The sequence below is a fragment of the Drosophila bipectinata genome, chromosome XL (genome assembly GCF_030179905.1).
Source record: "Drosophila bipectinata strain 14024-0381.07 chromosome XL, DbipHiC1v2, whole genome shotgun sequence".
Classification (NCBI taxonomy): domain Eukaryota; kingdom Metazoa; phylum Arthropoda; class Insecta; order Diptera; family Drosophilidae; genus Drosophila; species Drosophila bipectinata.
This window is the reverse complement of record NC_091734.1, coordinates 262,971-283,653: the sequence shown is the minus strand read 5'-3', so window position 1 is coordinate 283,653 and position 20,683 is coordinate 262,971. Positions and strand designations below refer to the sequence as shown.

The 20,683-nt window shown below is 49.3% G+C and overlaps 2 protein-coding genes across 5 annotated transcripts; one reads left to right on the top strand and one right to left on the bottom strand.

Moving 5' to 3' along the window:
- The first annotated feature begins 292 nt into the window (after positions 1-292).
- On the top strand, positions 293-16,852 carry sov (small ovary). Of its 4 annotated transcripts, none has more exons than XM_070281759.1 (6): positions 293-427; positions 4,639-4,861; positions 4,917-4,986; positions 5,045-12,038; positions 12,636-13,859; positions 13,921-16,852. In XM_070281759.1, exons 2-6 carry the CDS (start codon positions 4,680-4,682, stop codon positions 16,287-16,289), a joined length of 10,839 nt encoding a protein of 3,612 aa, XP_070137860.1. In that variant the 5' UTR covers positions 293-427; positions 4,639-4,679; the 3' UTR covers positions 16,290-16,852. The 4 variants fall into 4 exon arrangements, with proteins under 4 accessions (XP_070137860.1, XP_070137864.1, XP_070137866.1 ...); XM_070281763.1 differs by lacking the exon at positions 293-427 and adding an exon at positions 466-574; XM_070281765.1 differs by lacking the exon at positions 293-427 and adding an exon at positions 3,800-4,334.
- On the bottom strand, positions 16,682-17,423 carry LOC108119487 (uncharacterized). The gene has a single exon (XM_017232710.3). The coding sequence runs from the start codon at positions 17,362-17,364 to the stop codon at positions 16,873-16,875; it is 492 nt and encodes a 163-aa protein (XP_017088199.1). The 5' UTR covers positions 17,365-17,423; the 3' UTR covers positions 16,682-16,872.
- Positions 17,424-20,683: the final 3,260 nt, after the last annotated feature.

Below are 20,683 nucleotides of genomic sequence, written 5' to 3'. Positions count from 1 at the left end.
CACCACCGCTATACATACAAAATAGCGACAGATCCAACTGGTGGGAAGAGTCATTCCGTGTGACCGTTTCTCGAAGTGTCAAAAATACCACAACTTTCGAACCGTAAAATCATCGTTAACCAGTTAGCGTTGCTGCTAACTTCAATGTCGGTTGTTCAGGAGTAGCATCAGTTTCTCATTGCCTTCAAAGCTGATGGAAACTAAAAAAAACTCTCCAAAAACTTTTCGAGTTCTCGAATCTGAAACGGAATCCGCAAGAAAAACAAGAAAAGCCCTTCTATTTGGAAAAGCAAGAACAACCACCAGTGAAGACGATAGTCGCGGCGAACTCAATTCGCCGTCCGTGTCGGTGTGGCACGTGCGTGTGCAGCATTGGTATCTGTGTGAGCCGCCAGCTGTGGATGTCGGTGTGCCCCCTTTGTCACCGGTAAGTGAACGCAGCGAAAACTGGGAACGGCCACCATTCTGGCATAACAGCGTCGACTTTAGAAGTGTTCGCATCGCCGCTTGTTTTCAGCTGATTTTCGCTGAATAGTCTGGCTCGGATTTGGAAATTCATCGAAACACGAAACACGTCAGTAGCTGCATATTTTACTAATTTATTTAAATAGTCTTATTTTTAAGTGGATGATGGAACACTGGGGAAACAAATACGGGAAATTCGCTGCTGAGAAATGTTAAAGGCAAGCAAAAAAGTTGATTTTGCTCGTGCCTCTCGTGTGTGTGCTTATAAGTGTGAGCTTTTTGCGGTCGCGTGTGTGTGTAAGTGTTTGATAGTAGTAGTTTCGCACAGAATATATCGGGAAAGTATATAATTGATTTTCTGCACATGATGATTGCTTAAAAAAATCAATGTCGACTGTACACGTTACGAAACAGTTGTTAGATGAAGGAACAACAAAGAAGACGCAATGCGTCCTCGTAAAAGCTCGAATGCTATTCATAAAGGATCTATAACTAATCAAGGATCAAGGAAAAGTATCCTGTCAAATAAAAACAGTTATCGTTCCAAAAGATTTAATGAAACGGAAGTCGCAAATTTTATTAAAGGAAATATGTTGTTTTGATGTCTTATGAAATTAATCGATAGAAAAGTATCGATAAATATAAATTGGTGCGAGCTATTGATGTTTGCTCAACCAGGTACAGTCGACCGATCTAATGAAACTTATTTCGATCGATGCATTTTCTAAAATGGCCACATACAATTAAACTATTATTATAACAATTGGCAAAGCAAGGATATCTCTCTCCAATGGATCACATTTTACTTAAACCCTGGTCATCCTACGTTTCCTACATATATTCTGCGTGAAATAGTTATTTGGGAAATTAGCCCATTATTTCAAGCTTACACACACTGTGATGCGCAGAAACGGGCTAACAGGACGTATTCACATGTTGATTTAGAAAAGGATATGCTGCGTGCAAAGGAAAGAAGGGTGTTTGCAAAGTTTTAAGACGATAGCTTTTAAACTGAGAGACTAGTTCGCCTAGAAAAAGGACAGAAGACATACGGACAGACGGACATGCTCATATCAACTCAGAAGGGATCCTGATCAAGAATACATACACTTCGTAGGATCAGAGATGTCTCCTTCACTGCGTTGCACACTTTTGACCAAAATTATAATACCATCTGCAAAGATATAGGTAGCAAAGTTTAGAAAGCGGACACACGGACAGACAGACATTACGATGTCAGCTCTAGTTCGCCTAGAAAAAGGACAAAAGGACAAACGGACAGACGGACATGCTTATATCAACCCGCTACATTGCACACTTTTGACCAAAATTATAATACCATCTGCAAAGGGATAAGTGACAAGTTTAGGAAGCGGACACACGGACAGACGGACATCAACTCTGACACAGACTAGTTAGTATAGAAAAAGGACAAAAGACAAACGAACAGACGGATATGCTCATATCAACTCGGAAGGGGATCCTGATCAAGAATATTTACACTTCAAAGGTTCGGAGATGTCTCCTTCACTGCGTTGCACACTTTTGATCAAAATTATAATACCATCTGCAAAGATATAGGTAGCAAAGTTTAGGAAGCGGACACACGGACAGACGGACATTACGATGTCAGCTCTAGTTCACCTAGAAAAAGGACAAACAGACAGATGGACATGCTATATCAACTCAGAAGGGGATCCCGATCAAGAGTATATACACTTGATAAGGTCGGAGATGTCTCCTTCACTGCGTTGCACACTTTTGACCAAAATTATAATACCATCTGCAAAGGTATAGGTAGCATTACGATATCAACTCTGGAGGTTATCCTGACACTTTATTTAAAGGTCGACGATAGCTTTGGTCATCTTCAATAACCACCCATGTAACGTAGAAACTTAAGATACAAATTGCTATTATGGAATTTCGAAAAAGAATAAAATCTAGAATAAGATTGAACAGATTGGCAGTGATTGAACAGATTGGTAGTGATTGAACAGATTGGCAGTGATTGAACAGATTGGCAGAAAGATTAACTAAAAGAGGACTTCAATTCCCCGTGATCCCAAATACACTTGGAACAAACCAATTCCGAAGACTGTGAAAGAAAATTGTTATTGTAATTGGATTCCAACCAAAAATTAAAAGATCGGCAGATTGAAACACGCTGAGATTTTCGCTAAACCAAGCGAATAATGAATATCAGCAGATATCAGCGAAGTTAAGTGTCTAGGGAGTAGTTCAGTTTGTATTTCGCAATGAAGAAAACAACTCAAACCCTTCAATACATTGAATACATTATCAGTTTTGTAGACGCTCACCATCATAGTTGATGTCGACGTGTCACTTTGTCCATGTATTCCTAAGCGAGCTACGTATATCCACGCTCTCAAACAAACCGCATTAGTATAAGTAGCAGAAACTTAAAGTATTTCACAACCAATTACGTTTTACATTTTGATGATATTGTAAACGTTATCTATTTATGAATACTCCGAATTGTTTGTACTATATTTATTTAATTTCAATCCTGTATTGAAAGTTAAAATGGGATCTCGGCCCTGGATGGTCATGTCTTGTGCAAATATTCTTTAAATTTTAAATGTTCTTCATAGAGTCGCAGATGATTTTCGATTGAATATATACGTATTCGAGTTATAAATGTTCTTAATGGGGTCGCAGAGTTTTTTTCCGAATAAACCTTTGTGTATTAGAGGGGTAAGTGGACGAGTTTCCATGGATGGTATTCTTTTAAGTGTTCTTAATGGAGTCGCAGAGTTTTTTTCCGAATAAACCTTTGTATATCCGACTCATTAGAGGGGTAGGTTCCTTAAGTTAACTTAGGTTTGGTGCGATGAGTACTTGAGTAAATGGTAGATTGATTCATATTAAATCCAGTGGCTTTAAATGGCATTTAGAGATCTAAGTAAATTTATAGTAGTCTTTAAAGATAAGAAAAACAAAAAGTTATAAGATATATTTTCGTAACGTCCATCCATCCATATTTTGAAGCGCTTGAGCGTATGTATATATCCAAAGAAAGGGCTTCTTGAAGAAATATCAAAATATGTTCATTTCTTCTTTGTGCATGCATTCCGTGTCAGATATACGAGACAAACAAAGTTAAATAGGCTAAGCGATATATAAATATATGTATATATGTATGTATGTATGTTTATATAAATACGTTTGCACTTATGTGAGTGTGGATGAATGGCTTGAGAGTTGCATTTGGCGTCTGGCTTTAGTTATAAATAATTTGTATAATATTGTCAAAAACGGAAAGCTTAAACCACCGTGTTGCGGCCTCAGGTAGAGACATCGTTGCGATGAAACGGGATTGCGGGACCCGTTCGGGTGTTGGTATTTGCGTCGTTCGGCTTCCCAAGGTCTCTTCCACAAACGATCTCTGCCCTGTTGAAGCAGAAGTTTCCGATTCGGAAGCAACGAAGCAACGGGTGATTTGAAGACGACATAGGCAAAAAAAAGAAAAGAAACAAAAATCAACAGATCTTTTCCCACCCTGCCTGCCCACTCATACCAGTGCAAATCGCACCAACACCACCGCACCGGAACGCGGCGAAATGAATTCGCCGTACGCTGTATTGCGCTCTGCGCTCTCCGCCTCGGATTGCGGAATTGTTTGATGCTCTCTTCGGGGAGGAAGTTTCCAATAAATGGTTTTGCAGACAAACAGAAAAACGTTGCGGTTCGAACGGGCGATGGGTCTTCCCGGAGTAATGTTTTATGGTGGCCTAAGCGCAGTGTACAGAACCTCCATATTGGTTGTGATTGAAGTTAAGTCGGTATTTAGTGTGAGTGTAAATTAAAACGAGTTTAATGAGAAACAAAATACTCGAAACACATCAGTAAGTAAAATACTAATTAAACAATCAGTAATGCTTTTCATTTTCTGAAAACAAACCCAAACTATCGATAAGTCGTCTATCGGAATTCAGCCACATTCGTAGTTCGGCGCCACTTCGCAGTTGTTGTTGCAGAACGACGCAGGCTTCTCCTTTTTTTTTTTTTTTTGCTATATGTCAGTTCTAAGAATATTTTATCTCTGTTGAATGGTTAGTTAAAATCGAGCAGTAGCACTGCAAGGAGTGCTTAAATCCTTAAGCCGCGATTAAATCCTTACTCACGTTTATTCCGTTGTCTGCGAACTAGGAGAAGCAATAAGGGCGGAACGGAAGCGACAGGGCCAGAGGATGGACGACAGCGACGACGATGTGGAAATGGTCGGCGAGTCCACCGAATTGATCAGGTCCAAGCTGCTCCAGATTCGCAAGCAGATGCCCTTCATCCAGAGCGTGCGCGCGAAGTACCAGGACAGCCTCTCCGATCTCCAGAGCGAGCGCCTCAAGTCACTCATCAACCTGCTCCAGCGGGAGTAAGTACCTCCGTCGGTTCTGCCTCTGGAACTACTGACCAATCCTTTATTTCAGTAACGTGTCCCTCATAACCCTGAACAAAATCGAGCGGATTATCAACAAACTAAAGAGCAAGTTTGGGCCGGTAAGTGGTTGCCACTGCAGTCCTTGAAATCGATATCCTAATGGCTTCATTTCCACAGCGACTAACTCAGCAGAACAACAATGTCAACAAAAACAACAGCAGTTCCAGTGGCTCGGTCGAAGTAATCGATATAACCGGCATCCATGAGCCGGAGGGCCCAGGTGGGGCGGGTCTGTCCAAAGCCAGTCCCAATCCAACCCCCAAACCCGCAAAAGTGAGTACTCCCGGTAAGTCCAAAAATGAGGCACAAAGTGGTTCGAGATCCAGTGCTGCGACTGCCGAAAAAACGAAAGAAGCTGCATCACCAGCTGCCACTGCCTCCAAGGAGGCTTCAGTGGGAGCACCTGCTCCTGCAGCGTCTGCGCCAGTTACAGTTCCTAGTGCCAGGACACCCACTACATCGCCATCGCCATCGACAACGACTGTGGAAAGCAACGAGAAGACTCCGCCACCGCCGCCCTTTGTAGTTACTCCAAGGGACGGTCCTCGCAAAACCACAATTCAGGGAAAGATCGGGGTCCTGGCGGCTATGCAAGCAGCCCGCAATGAGGAGAGGAGAATCAGGGCGACTAATGCCAGAAATCAGTCTGTGAAGTCTACGCCGTCGTCGCCCATGTCGGTGGGCTCTGCCTCTTCCGGCACAACAGTCAAAGATTCCAGTGACGGGTCTCCAGAGGCGGTGAAATTTACGCGGCGAGCAAATCCGGCAGCCAAGTCCCCATCCCCGCCGCAATTCACGCGTCGCAATTATTCGGCACCCAATGCGGAAGCTGTCTTTCAACGCCGACCGCCACAGGGAGCCCCTTCGCGGCTGTCCGACCCACCGGCGGAAGGAAGGGACTCTTCCCCGGGATCAGCAACCGATGAGCAGAACACTGCTTGTTCCCTGGAAGAGGCACGCAAGAAGCTGGCCGCTCTACGGGGCGGAGCACCTGGTGGTGCGGCGTCCAATGGCCAGGAACAGCCACTGGTGGTACCCAATCTTTGCGATCCCCGCCTGCGCAAACACTACAGCCCGCCATCGTCATCTAACAGTTTCAACAATAACAACAATAACAGCAACAATAATAATATAATTGTACCATTGATAGCTTCTCCCCTCGTGAGAACACCATCGCCCATACCCCCGCCGCCGAGCGTGAAGCCATCCAATTGGATATCCTTCTCGAACATTCCGGTTAATGTGAGTGCCACAGCACCTGGAAACCAGCCATTCCGATCCTTTGATAGGGATCCCAAGCCCCAGGCACAGCATCAGCGATACAATGGTATCGAATCGAGGGATCCGCGCAGCAGGCCTCCCCCTCCCCCTGCCCATCCCCATCCCCATCCACATCCACAGCAGCCGCCGTATGCATCGATGGCCTCCTATTCCGGCAATCCAAGGCGGCCGCCCAATAACTTTAATGCTTTCGATGAGGCCAACACCTGGCACTCGGCCCAGCAGAACGCCAGTCCCAATATACACATAATTGGCAACGGGAGTGGCTTCAATGTGCCCAGCTGGAATGGTCTTACGAACGGAAACGCCAGTGGTTTCAATGGCTCTGGCAGCTTCAGAGGTGGCCCCAGTTTTCGGGGAGGACGTGGAGGTGGCCATCCCAACAGACAGTATGTTAGGCCAGGTGGACCGGGAGGAGATGTGCCGCGCACCTACAAGGAGCACAGGGAGGCTAAGGCCCGGGCAGACGCAATGGCCAGGGCAAAGGCTGAGGAGGAGGTGCGCTGGCTGGAGGCGGAACGGAAGCGGTTGCTGGAGGCAGCCAATAAGGGCGATGGCAGGGATCGGGAGCAGGAGCGGGAGCTGGCGGCGGCGACGGCAGTGCCGGAACTGCAGCTGGACACCTCCTATCGCAACGTAACGCTGAAGGGTCCTGCCAAGAAGATCGATTTCCGCATACCCAAGAAGACTCCTGCGACGGTCACCAATGAGGGGGCGGAGGGTGCGGCTGGGAACAGAAACAAAGCCTGTGATGCGAAAAAGGACAAGGATACGGATAGAGTTAAGGAAGTTAATGGCAACTCAAAGGATACTGATAAGCCCAAAAACAAGGATATTGCTAAGGATAAGGATAAGGACAAGGATATGGAAATAGAAAAAGAGAAAGATGGGGAGAAGGAAAAGAAACAGGAGACAGAGAAAGCATCAAAGAAGAAAGCGGACAAAAACAAGCCCCAAAAGGTCGAGGAAAAGAAAGAATCGAAAAAGAAACGGAACAGGAACCGGAACCGGAAACGAAATAAAAAGAGTGCGGAGCGCAACGCCGAGAAGAAGGTTCCACCAAGTGGCAACCGAGACTTTGGAGATGCGGAGAGTGCGGCCAGTTTGGGAAGCTCGGAAAACACGGATAATCTGGAGAACGAGCCCCCGGTGCCCGAAAACAATGCTTCACCCACAACGGAGTTGCCGCAGGAAGCTCCATCGCAAAACCCTCCATCGGAAGACGACGACTCCGAGGAAGATGATGCATTTGATAAGATTCCAACATTCCAAAAGAAAAATACTTCCGTTTCCGAAGGAAAGCAGCCGGCAGACGACGATAAGGATCGGACCACGAACTCAGCCAGCCAGGACGAGGACGAGGCGAACAAGAAAGAGGATAAATCGAACAAAAAGGATAACGCCGCAGACCAAGAGAAGGCCTCAGAGCCACCTAGCGCGGAGGACAAGCCCCCGAAACTGTCGAAAATGAAGATAGTCCTCGGTCCGAATGCTCACACCGTAATTATGCCTGACGATCACTCAGGTTCGAAGGACAAAAATAAGGACCCCATGTTTGAAGATGAGCACGACGACGAGGAAGTCCCGGGACCCACAGTCCAGGAGCTGAAGCGAATTATGCAGCGTCGCAATTCTATGGCCCCGACGGCCAGCAAGCCGCTAGTGGACAAGGAGCAGCTCTTCACCGGTCGCAGCCTGGTCTACGAGGATCTCCAGGAGCAGGACCGTAAGAACCAGCAACATCGCAGTCTGGCCAATTTGTTCGAAAGGACCAGCGACAACTGCCGTGTCTCCACCCACAACATAATCACCGGCAAGCGGAGAACTCGGGGTGGCCAGGAGAACTTCAATGAGACCACACTGAGCCGAAGCATCTTCGGTCTGGGCCAGATAACCCGCACCAAGAAAGGGGAGACCGTGAAGAAGGCTGCTTCCAAGGAAGATGTTCGCAAGACAGACGATAGCAAAGGTGCCAAAAGTATTATTAGTTTTCCGGGCAATCGGAAGCGACGACGCCAGATAAGCGTGCGAGAAGCGCCACTGAACCCGGAGGATGATGTCCCAGAGGACAAGTCTGTTAAGGAAGACCAGGATAATAAGAAGGATCAGGACAATAAGGAAGACCAGGATAATAAGAAGGATCAGGCCAATAAGGAAGACCAAGATAATAAGAAGGATCAAGACAATAAGGAAGACCAGGACAAAAAGAAAGACCAGGAAAAGATGAAAGAGCTGCCAGCCGCGGAGGTGGCTCAAAACCCAGAGCTAGAGTCTGAGGCAGAGTCGAGTGCCACCAAGAAGCCCCGCTTGGACCTGGAGGTCGTGAAAATCGTTGCCTTGACCGAGATCCAGAAGAAACCGCAAGTAACTCCGCCGCCAAGTGGGCGCCAGAAACCACGCAAGAAGCCGCGCAAGAAGCGCAACGAGCTGGACAAGCTTAACGAGGACATAGCCCAGATGTACTATGGGGAGGAGGTGCTGCGGGCCACGGGGCGACGGGCGTGCACCAAGCGGCCTCAGGGTCGTGAACGCGCCCGCACCCGCACCCGCTCCCGAACAGTGTCCTCGGCTCGTTCCTCCTCCTCCCAGCCCGGGTCGCCTTCGCGCGACAATCCTGAAAGTGCCACAGAGGCCAGTACACAGGGCACCAGCTCCAGCCGCTTGTCTAGCCCACTCTTCATTAGAAACATGGCGCGCAGAGGAAAGACCTTTGGCGGACCAAGGTCCTTGGTGGGGGGAATCAACCGTGTCAGTGTCAAGTCCCAGACACTGAAAGCCAAGAAATTCAGGGTTAGGATTCGCAAGTGTGCGCTTCTTGAACAAATGCTAAAGCAGCAGAAGAGTGTCACCTCACAATCTCCGACGGAGAAGTCCCAGAAGAAGGTGGGCACTCAAGGGGAGGGCACTACTTCCACGTCGCAGAAGGAAAAACCGGCAAAGAAGAAGAAACGCCACAACAATGGAATCAAGAACGTGAACTCCGAATGGCACGCCCTCTCCGCGGCTGTCAGCAGTTGTGTCGTCTGCGACGTGCCCATCCGGCAGAGTCCCACCCTCCATTACTTGTTGAAGCACCAGGAGCACTTTGCCGCCCGGCTTAGTCCCGAAATGCTGCAGGAGCTGCGCAACGGGCGGGGCACCAATGCGGACTACAAAATCCACAGGGGCTGCTCGAAGGCGATCTTCTACCACTTCGTGTGCCCGTTTTGCATGAAGCCGCTGATGATGAAGCCCGCCAGCCTGGCCGACCATCTGGCCTACCACCTGGGCGAGGCGCGGTACATGTGCTCCCACTGTCGGATGCCCAACAAGAACCGGATCGGCCAGCTGACGGCCCACACCAAGAACTGTGCTCCCGGCGCCCAACCCGTGATCAATCCCAGCGTCAGCCGTATGCCGCTCAACGTCCACGTCTGCCAGCTCTGCCAGTTCGTGCAGATCGAGAAGAAGCACCTGGACAACCACTTGATAGAGCAGCACGGCCTGGCGAAGGATGAGGTAGACGACCTGGAGGTGGAGCAGCTGACGATCTGCAGACTGGACGATGTGCCGCTCGTCTCCTCCCAGGATGAGGCCAATGCCATTTTGCGAAAGAACCGAAACGAAGCCAGTGCATCGAAGATGGAGCTGAAGTCCGCAAAGAAGAAGAAGGCGGAGCGATTGGTTAAGGAAGAACGCGGCGAGCGGGATGAAGGGGAGACCCAGTCCGAGCCAGATGGTGGTCCAGAGGCGGAGCCGGAATCGAGCACGCAGCCAGCCAAAGTGGAAGTGGAGTCGGAGGGACTGGGTCTGCAGCTGCCGTTGCCTCCACCGGAAGAGGAAGCTGTCTTGGTGGTCAACGAGTGTCTCATGGACGTGGACGAGGACTCCGCGGTGGAAGACGAAATGGAACCCGAGCCAAGCCAGCAAAACATGAGCCTGACAGTGGAGCACAAGCCAGTGATGCTCATCGATAACCGAGGTATCCTCGAGGAGGCGGCTCCGTCCAAGCCGGCGAAGCGAAAGCCGTCAGCTCCTCCGCCGGATATTAGTCTTTCCGAGCTAACCGGCGATCTGCTCGATGGCATTGGTAGCGATGAGTCTGACATTGAGGATTCGCAGGACAGAGCCTCGGCGGCCCTGCGAAAAAATAACGATGATGATGACGAGGACGCCCTCACCGACGACTGGGTGGATCTAGAGACGGCCAATAGGATCTCCCGCAGTCGAAAGAGCATATTCTACAACTTCAATCGTTTGTGCACGATCCTGAACAAGGGGGGCAGCAACACTCGCCCAGGTGGACGTGGAGGCACCTCCACCGGCAGCAATGACACGAGCAGTGAAGTCATTGATCTGGATGCTGAGCCCGATCCTAGCGAGCTCTTGCCCTCGCTGAGACCGCTGGAACCACCAGAAACGGTGACGATTGCCGATGAGACTCCCAAAGATGTTCCAGGTTCGAAAAAGGCACCTGCTGACCCTCCAGCTGCCTCAACTCCAGTTTCAAGCCCCGCTCCTACTCGAGGGCCAGTTCCAGCACCTCCGAAAAGGCAGGTGGAGAACGTGGCCTTCCGGGTGTGGTCGGCGAGTGGAAGTGACCCCAACCGACGTGCCTACTACTGCATGCAACCCGGCTGCACTTTCCTCTTCTCCAGCGAGCTGGTGGGCCTCGAAACCCACTTCCGAATGGAGCATCCCACTATTCTCTGGAGCGGCACTTGTGTCAGTTGTCCAGGTCGCCATCAGGCATCGGCATCGCCTCATACCATAGCAGAGGAGTTGCGTCACATGATACACCACATGTCGCAGAAGAGTCCCACAAAGAAGGCACCAGCTTCGGTCGAGGCTGCGCCAGCACCTACACCATCTGCCGATGCTGCACCCGAGCCTGTAACCCTCTCAGCGGCGGAACCTGTTGCCTCGTCGGATCCAGTTCCTTGTGCAGATGCGACTCCTGCAGTCGTATCGCTTCCCAAGCTCCGTGTGCGACGCTTCACTGGCGATCGGTTGGTCGAACCGGCTGCCACAGGAGAGGAGGTGTCTACGGAAGTGAGAACCCCACAACTGGATCCCACGGAGACTGGGAGCAACACAACGCTGCGGGACCTTCTGCTAGCTGATCCCCGACCTCCCAACCAGGTGGAGTTTAATGCCGCGGGTCTGGGAGAGTTCCTGGTGGCCAAACCGATTACCCCACCCCAGGAACTTCCGTCGAACCCCCTCCCTGTGGTCATAAACTACCAAAGTGGCCTGGCTCTCTCCATCAGCAAGGTGTACAGTGGCGCCCAGATGGGTGAGGACGCAGTGACCCTGCCAGCGGAAGCCCCTGTGGATACTGAATCTCCTGCTTCTGTTCTTCCTCAACCTCTGGCGCATACTCAATTCCGATGCATGTCGTCGGGATGTGGCTTTTGTGCCAACACGGTCCTTTCCATGAAACAGCACCTGAAGATCCACGAGCTTAAAGGCACGGGCACGGGGCATCTCATCTGTGGCTACTGTGATCAACGCACCACCGATATTGACGACTATCTGGACCACGGCGTCTTCATCCATAGCTTGGCGCCCCGCTCCGAGCTGGAGGGCCTTCCGGGATCGGAGTCGGTTAGTCAGCAAATCCGGGATGTGTTCAATCAGCGCAGAAACCAACGCAAGTCCACTACGACCATGCCTTCGACGGTGAACTCCACAGAGATGTCCCTCCGTCCCCAACCTCAGGCGGTATCCCGCATAGAGACGTCCCTTCTCTCACATCCTCCAGCAGCCGGACCTTCAACGACCGCCTTCCAAAACGCCGAGAACGTGACCAAAATGGTAGTGGAGATCCTCAAGCCCACGGGACTTAATGGTAAGTGTTCCTAGCAGACTGGATGAGTACCGAGTACCCTATAGGTGAGCTTCTTCTTCTGGACAGACTATTATAACTCTGCTGGTTCATGTTCGATTCTGGAGAGCCACACCTTTGCGATCTTGTCTCTTTAAGGACCTTTTTTTGCATCAAAAACTAGCTACTTCCAGTTTCAGTATTTCAAAATTTTTCAATTTCTCGAAAGGGGTTTCCAATTCTTCAGTATTTTGAAAGTAAAAATGCTATAACTCGGCTTATAGTGCGCAGATCCGGAAATGTTATACCTTCCCGATCTTAGAACTTCGAGTAGAATCATTTTCAATTAAAACCTGGAACTAAAAATTTTGAACCATTTTTTGAAATTTTTCAAAGGGGTACCATCATGATTTTTGACAAAAATTAGGCCAATTTTTATTCAGTTGATATTTGAGATACTTGGATGCAGATCGGAGGGGGGTGGAGCTCTGATTCATAAATGGTATTCGGTTTCCAAATCTGATGCAAAATAGTTCAAATATTCACTAAAGACCTCATCAAAATTCTCATCGAAAAGCGATTCCTAATTTTGAAAATCTGAAATTATTTCAATATTTTCAGCTGACCGGCTATTCGCCTGCCCGACAAAGGGCTGCACTGTCCGGCTGTCGGAGGATCAGTTCGTCAACCACGTCCTCTTCCACATCGGGAGCAGCGCGAGCGAGTCCATCCAGGTGAAGTGCAAGTTCTGCAACGTGCAGACGCCGCCGCAGTCCCTCCGCACCCACCTGCAGCAGGCCCATGCTCCGCACCGGTTCATCTGCAGCCTGTGCCTCGCCACGTCGACCAACAAGCGGATGATGCTCCACCACATCCGGCAGAACCATCAGGCGCACTTTGAGGGGCTCGGCCGCAAGGTGCCCTTCATTTCGCTACCCCTGGCAGAGGAGGCAGAGAGGAGCGGAAGCAAATCCAATGACCCAGCCGCAACGGAGTGCTTTTTGGCCGCCGTGGAGCAGCCCTTCGGTCCAGCTCAGATGCAGGACTTCCACAGGAAACTGACCGCCGAGGTAACCAATCGCCGGCTGGGCACCAAGACTCATTACCGGAGTTCCGAGTCGGCCCTTCTGCCCCGTAAGCCCATCTTCCTGGAGTCCATCCACTGCGCCGAATGCTCGTTCAGCTCCGTGGTGCGAACGACGATCATCAAGCATCTGGGCGATCACCGGGAAGAGGCACTGCGTCTGGCGTATGAAGCTGAATCTGTACCTCAACCTGCAGCCGCGGCCCCTTTCTATAAGGTACAGCTGCAGCAGTCGGAGCAGCCGCAGGTCCCTGCCCAGCCTCTCCAGCCTAACCAGCCTAACCAGCCTGCCCAGCTGGAGAAACGCCCGAGTCAGCCTTTGAAGGAAATAGTCAAACTGAAGCCTCAATTGCCAACGGTTGCCGAGTACATATATGTGCCCAGAAATGTGCGCTTCCGGTGCGGCATCAGGACCTGCGACACTTATGGTCAGCTGATGAGCAGCGAGGATAAGCTGCGCAAGCACATGACCGACGAGCACCAGTACAGCGAAACAGTCATCTGTCCGCACTGCAGTTACAAGGTCAATGGCGCGGTGAGTGCGGAGCGGTACCTGCAGCATCTGCTCTGCCACAAGCGGTACATCTACCAGTGCGGCGAGTGCCCGCGCTTCCATCCCCGGCGCGCCGTCATGGAGCGGCATGTCCAGATACGTCATCTGGAGGCTCAAAACCGCGAAGTGGCGGTGCTGGTGCACCAGCGCACCCTGGACTTGCACTCAAACGGCACTGTTATAACACACATCAGGTGGATAAGGACTCGTAAGTATTTCCCGCCGTTCAATCATCTCGCCGGATCCCTAATCTTATCCCATCTTTGCAGCCAAACAGGCGAATCCAGGCTGGATGGAGTACATGTGTAATTTGTGCCAGGGATTCTTTCCATCTGCCGTCCAGATGATGGCTCATGCACTGACCGAGCACGGCCTGCGGTACCAGTACCACTGTCCCGAGTGCAAGAACGGTGCTCGGGACGCCGGCAGCATTGTCGATCACATTCTCAAGGACCATCCGGATCGGCCAATGCAACTGATTCAGGTCTTCCATCGCGCCCTTGGCAAGAACAAGCAGACGCTCGGGTTCTACTGCACGGTGTGCCGGGAGGCTGCCCCCAATTACCAGAAGATGGCGTCCCACTGCGAGGCGGAGCACCAGACCCGAATGCAGTGGAAGTGCCACCACTGCGACTTCGCCCACTCATGTGAGCGCCATGTGATGTCCCACATGGAGGTGACGCATCCGGGCGAGAAGGGTTTGGCGCAACTACTGTTCGACCGGGTGGTGAACCAGATTCCCGATGAAACCTGCTGGGATACGGCCAATACTCTTGAGGCGTACACTAGGAAGAATTTAGAGGCGGCGCATCCACCTCCACGGGTTCTGCCGACAAAAGAACCGATGCCAGAACAGGCACAAGGGTCGGGACAAGGGCAACAGCAAGACCGACAGCCGGCACAACAGCCAGGACCAGGACCAGGACCAGCTCCAAATCAAGCTCAAAAGGGAGTAGGAAGGCCGGAACGGGAAAGACTTAGAAGGCTGACGGAGTCCAACACCATTATCACCGAGGTAGTGGACCTCTTGGCATCCGATGACGAGGCAGAGGACATCGGTGACTGTCAGGAGGCGGAGAATGTGGCAGAGTTTGCCTGCACCCATTGCGAGGAGACGAACAGCAATCTGCAGGATCTGCGCACCCAGCACTGGGCCAAGGTGCATCCCGACAAGCCGTTCTACTTTCGGGTGCAGACGCAGCTGCTCTGCTCCGAGTGCAAACGATTCAAGGGGAACGCCAAGGTGCTGAGGGACGACCACCTGATTAAGGAGCACTCGCTGCGGAACATTGTCGCTTGCGACGTTAAGCGGCCGGAGGAGTGCGCGTACTGCAACTACCGCTACACCGGCAGGATGGACCTGATGCAGCACATAAACAAGGAGGGCCATCTGCCCAACGACCTGAAGAACGTGACCGATGCCGAGCTGGACGCCCTGCAGCAGCTGAGCTCGTGCGATGCGGCCACCAACGAGTACTACCAGTGCGATTTGTGCAGCGTGGTGATGCCCACAATGAGCGCCATCGCCCAGCACGGGCGCGTCGAGCACAGCAAGCCGGGCGAACGGTTCTGCTTCCGGAAACTGATGGCGCCCATCATCTACCACTGTTTCTACTGCATTTTCACGTCCACGAACGAGTTGGTGACGCTCCGGCACATGCTTGACCACTTCAATCGCTTCTTATTCTGCCACTTTTGCACGGCCAGCCAGGGGAACGGATTCGAGGAGTACATCCAGCACTGCTACGACTTCCATCGCGACGAACTGAAGCGATTCCCACTGATCCACACGTACGCCGATCTCCGCAAGTTCCTCATGCAGGTGCGCTACCAGTTCCAGAACGGTCTGATCATCTCGAAGAGCAGCCTGCGGAACACCCGCTACAACGATGATGGCATGATGCGGGCACTGAACACGGAACTGATGTCCAAGGTGCAGAATCTAATGGTGCCCCGGCCCACCATCAACATAAAGGCAGCTGCTCCCAATCAGCACCAGCAACAACAGCGGCCGCTGGTGAAGATCACAGCCAGACGCAAGACTGTGACGACACCTGGTGAGCTGGTGAGGACCGTCCGGGTTGAGGATGAGGCTCAGCCACAGCCCCAGCCCCAGCCCCAGCCCCAGCCCCAGACCCCGCTCCAGCGGCTCCTCAATTCACGGGCAGGTGAGGCCAGTGGGCACCATGAACAGCAGCCGGCTTCGTTGGCAAAAATCACAAAAAGACGCAAGACTGTGACAACATCGGATGATGTTGTTAGGATCGCCTGGCAAGAGAACGATGTGCAGCGGGAAATGAATCTGGTGGTGAAGCCACTGCCGGCGCCCGTTAATTTTCAAGAACAGCGGCAGGTGGCACTGGTGCCACGACCCCAGGAAATCCAGGAACTGCCACAGGTATCTGTGGTGAAGATAACCAAAAGACGCAAGACTGTGACGGCAGCCGATGAGCTGATGAGGCTCGCCCGGCAGCAGAACGGGGAACAGCAGCAGCAAAGCCTGCCTGTGGAGGCGACACCGACCCAACCCCGACCGGGGACATCCCAACAGCTTCAAGAGCCAAGGGCGAACTCGCCCTGCGTGATACGCATCGTGAAGCGACGCCAAAGCTATGTGGTCCGCACCGGACCCGAGTGAACACTCCAAATGAGCTCGAGACTAAGACTAAGCATACTCCTTCTTTCCACGCTCCACAACACTTAAAACCCTAAATAAGCAAGAGATAAACATGGACTTTAAAACCGAATTACGTAAAACACTCTTCAAAGTAGTTTGTTTCAAACTCGAAATTATGTAACCCAAGCTATAAAGCATTTTTTTTTCGTTAGGACCTAAGGACTTGTATGTTTACTAGATTTGTAAGATAGGACCGGAGACGCCACTGTCAATTGAATTCACCAACCCTCCCTCGTACGATTTTTATCAAATAAATCCAAAGAGACACTCTTCCGAAGAAGCCCAAGTAGTTCTTTCCTCACTTCGTTTTGTGGAAACGGAATCTACGCATTATGTATTATGTTTTCGTATATATTATGTGTGTTCTCATTGTGACGTCGTTCCCCCCACATATTGTTATTGATTTTTATGTTCAAAAGTATTTGTGAAAGTCAATTGTGTTAGTGTTAAGCCCAAACCCTATCCTTAGAGGCCTATTTTTAAGATTATTTCAAAAAAAAGCAAACAAAAAATGTCTTTCCTAATTAGTTTGTGTTTTATGTTCCTAAGAGGATGATTTTTTGGCGCAACTTCCAGTGTGCCAGAACTCAAAGGTCGGTGGTCTCGCGCCACCTCGACTCTTCTGGACGATGGAGCAGCGCACCTGGTTGTGGTACTCGCATGGCGTGGCATAGGTTACCATGTGACCGTTGCGGAGCACGCATACCGGACGATAGTACCGGGGACAGCTATACTCACAGCTGTCCTCGTCCTCGTTGTCGTCCATTTCAAAGTCGGACACGTTGTCAAAGTCATCCTCGCCATCGTCCTCGTCCTCGTCCTCCTCCAGGTCGTCCTCGTCCTCGTAGTCCTCCACATTCCGCATGTCATCCACATAGGAGTACTCCGAGCTACCGGATCCATTGTTGCCGTCGCTATCCCGCCAGCTCCACTCCTCGCTGACCTGGTGCTCTGTCTGGCCATTCTCCGCGGCGACGGAGGGCAGCTCCAGGCTCCCGGCCACCAGGACCGCCACTAAGAGTACAATCCAACGCATGTTAACTGGGCTCCGGAAGAGAATCCACTGATTGGCTGGCCACCAAAGACATAGCTTTTTAGCTTTTCAAAACAGACCCCATTGTGCCACCGATTCCCGTCCGACAGTTGTTCAAATACTTTTCTACTTTTAGGTTTTCTATTTTCTTCTTTTTTGGTTTTTTTTTTAGATTGTTTAATGTATTGTTTTTGTGACTTACGTCGGTTCTGGGGATTTGATATCATAACATAAATATTCAAAAGTGAATCAAGGGCATTAGCCGTACCTACGCGAGGTTCTTCCACCAAGGGGTGTGCCGGCTCGGTTCGTGGCTTGGTTCTTGGCTAAAAGGCCGGAATAATGCAAGTTTTTCTACCATTATACCCTTTGCAGAGGGTACTATAATTATGGAACTCCGTTTGAGAATCGGACAAGAATTGGAGAAGATATAGCCATCGCGGTGGGCCCTACAGGGGAAAACTACATTTCCAAGGGATCCCACAAAAAATTTCCAAGGGATCCCATCACAAAAATGGAGAAAAAATCTGAAAAATATTTTGTCTCAGGATTTTGATGCAGAATGGTGGAGAATCGATCCACAAATCGTTTAAGGTACTCCGCTTGCGAATCGGACAAGAATTGGAGAAGATATAGGCATCGCGGTGGGCCCTATAGGGGAAAACCGCATTTTGAAGGGATCCCATCGATAAATGGGAAAAAAATCTAAAAAATATTTCGTCACGAGATTTTAATGCAGAATGGTAGCAAATCGATCTAGAAATCGATTAAGGTACTCCGCTTGAGAATCGGATGAGAATTGGGAAAGATATAGCCATCACTGTGGACCCCATAGGGGAAAACAACATTTTCAAGGGATCCCATCACAAAAATGGAGAAAAAATCTAAAAAATATTTTTGTCTCAGGATTTTGATGCAGAATGGTGGAGAATCGATTCACAAATCGTTTAAGGTACTCTGTTTGGGAATCGGACAAGAATTGGAGAAGATATAGCCATCGCGGTGGGCCCTATAGGGGAAAACCCCATTTCCAAGGGATCCCATCACAAAAATGGACAAAAAATCTGAAAAATATTTTGTCTCAGGATTTTGATGCAGAATGGTGGAGAATCGATCCACAAATCGTTTAAGGTACTCCGCTTGAGAATCGGACAAGAATTGGAGAAGATATAGGCATCGCGGTGGGCCCTATAGGGGAAAACTGCATTTTCAAGGGATCCCATCACAAAAATGGAGAAAAAATCTAAAAAATATTTTTGTCTCAGGATTTTGATGCAGAATGGTGGAGAATCGATTCACAAATCGTTTAAGGTACTCCGCTTGAGAATCGGATGAGAATTGGGAAAGATATAGCCATCACTGTGGACCCTATAGTGGAAAACCGCATTTTGAAGGGATCCCATCGATAAATGGGAAAAAAATCTAAAAAATATTTCGTCACGAGATTTTAATGCAGAATGGTAGCAAATCGATCTAGAAATCGATTAAGGTACTCCGCTTGAGAATCGGATGAGAATTGGGAAAGATATAGCCATCACTGTGGACCCCATAGGGGAAAACCCCATTTCCAAGGGATCCCATCACAAAAATGGAGAAAAAATCTGAAAAATATTTTGTCTCAGGATTTTGATGCAGAATGGTGGAGAATCGATCCACAAATCGTTTAAGGTACTCCGCTTGAGAATCGGATGAGAATTGGGAAAGATATAGCCATCACTGTGGACCCCATAGGGGAAAACCCCATTTCCAAGGGATCCCATCACAAAAATGGAGAAAAAATCTGAAAAATATTTTGTCTCAGGATTTTGATGCAGAATGGTGGAGAATCGATCCACAAATCGTTTAAGGTACTCCGCTTGAGAATCGGACAAGAATTGGAGAAGATATAGGCATCGCGGTGGGCCCTATAGGGGAAAACCCCATTTCCAAGGGATCCCATCACAAAAATGGAGAAAAAATCTGAAAAATATTTTGTCTCAGGATTTTGATGCAGAATGGTGGAGAATCGATCCACAAATCGTTTAAGGTACTCCGCTTGAGAATCGGACAAGAATTGGAGAAGATATAGGCATCGCGGTGGGCCCTATAGGGGAAAACTGCATTTTCAAGGGATCCCATCACAAAAATGGAGAAAAAATCTAAAAAATATTTTTGTCTCAGCATTTTGATGCAGAATGGTGGAGAATCGATCCACAAATCGTTTAAGGTACTCTGTTTGGGAATCGGACAAGAATTGGAGAAGATATAGCCATCGCGGTGGGCCCTATAGGGGAAAACCCCATTTCCAAGGGATCCCATCACAAAAATGGAGAAAAAATCTGAAAAATATTTTGTCTCAGGATTTTGATGCAGAATGGTGGAGAATCGATCCACAAATCGTTTAAGGTACTCCGCTTGAGAATCGGACAAGAATTGGAGAAGATATAGGCATCGCGGTGGGCCCTATAGGGGAAAACTGCATTTTCAAGGGATCCCATCACAAAAATGGAGAAAAAATCTAAAAAATATTTTTGTCTCAGCATTTTGATGCAGAATGGTGGAGAATCGATCCACAAATCGTTTAAGGTACTCTGTTTGGGAATCGGACAAGAATTGGAGAAGATATAGCCATCGCGGTGGGCCCTATAGGGGAAAACCCCATTTCCAAGGGATCCCATCACAAAAATGGAGAAAAAATCTGAAAAATATTTTGTCTCAGGATTTTGATGCAGAATGGTGGAGAATCGATCCACAAATCGTTTAAGGTACTCCGCTTGAGAATCGGGTGAGAATTGGGGAAGATATAGCCATCACTGTGGACCCTATAGTGGAAAACCGCATTTTGAAGGGATCCCATCGATAAATGGGAAAAAAATCTAAAAAATATTTCGTCACGAGATTTTAATGCAGAATGGTAGCAAATCGATCTAGAAATCGATTAAGGTACTCCGCTTGAGAATCGGATGAGAATTGGGAAAGATATAGCCATCACTGTGGACCCCATAGGGGAAAACCCCATTTCCAAGGGATCCCATCACAAAAATGGAGAAAAAATCTGAAAAATATTTTGTCTCAGGATTTTGATGCAGAATGGTGGAGAATCGATCCACAAATCGTTTAAGGTACTCCGCTTGAGAATCGGACAAGAATTGGAGAAGATATAGGCATCGCGGTGGGCCCTATAGGGGAAAACCCCATTTCCAAGGGATCCCATCACAAAAATGGAGAAAAAATCTGAAAAATATTTTGTCTCAGGATTTTGATGCAGAATGGTGGAGAATCGATCCACAAATCGTTTAAGGTACTCCGCTTGAGAATCGGACAAGAATTGGAGAAGATATAG

What these genes read in the sequence shown, in the direction of transcription:
- LOC108119487 (XM_017232710.3), bottom strand. Translation starts at nt 17,364, where the DNA reads ATGCGTTGGATTGTACTCTTAGTGGCGGTCCTGGTGGCCGGGAGCCTG.
- sov (XM_070281759.1), top strand. Translation starts at nt 4,680, where the DNA reads ATGGACGACAGCGACGACGATGTGGAAATGGTCGGCGAGTCCACCGAA. An exon ending in TAAAGAGCAAGTTTGGGCCG is followed by an intron (nt 4,987 to 5,044) that starts GTAAGTGGTTGC and finishes TCATTTCCACAG; the next exon opens with CGACTAACTCAGCAGAACAA. An exon ending in CAAGCCCACGGGACTTAATG is followed by an intron (nt 12,039 to 12,635) that starts GTAAGTGTTCCT and finishes CAATATTTTCAG; the next exon opens with CTGACCGGCTATTCGCCTGC.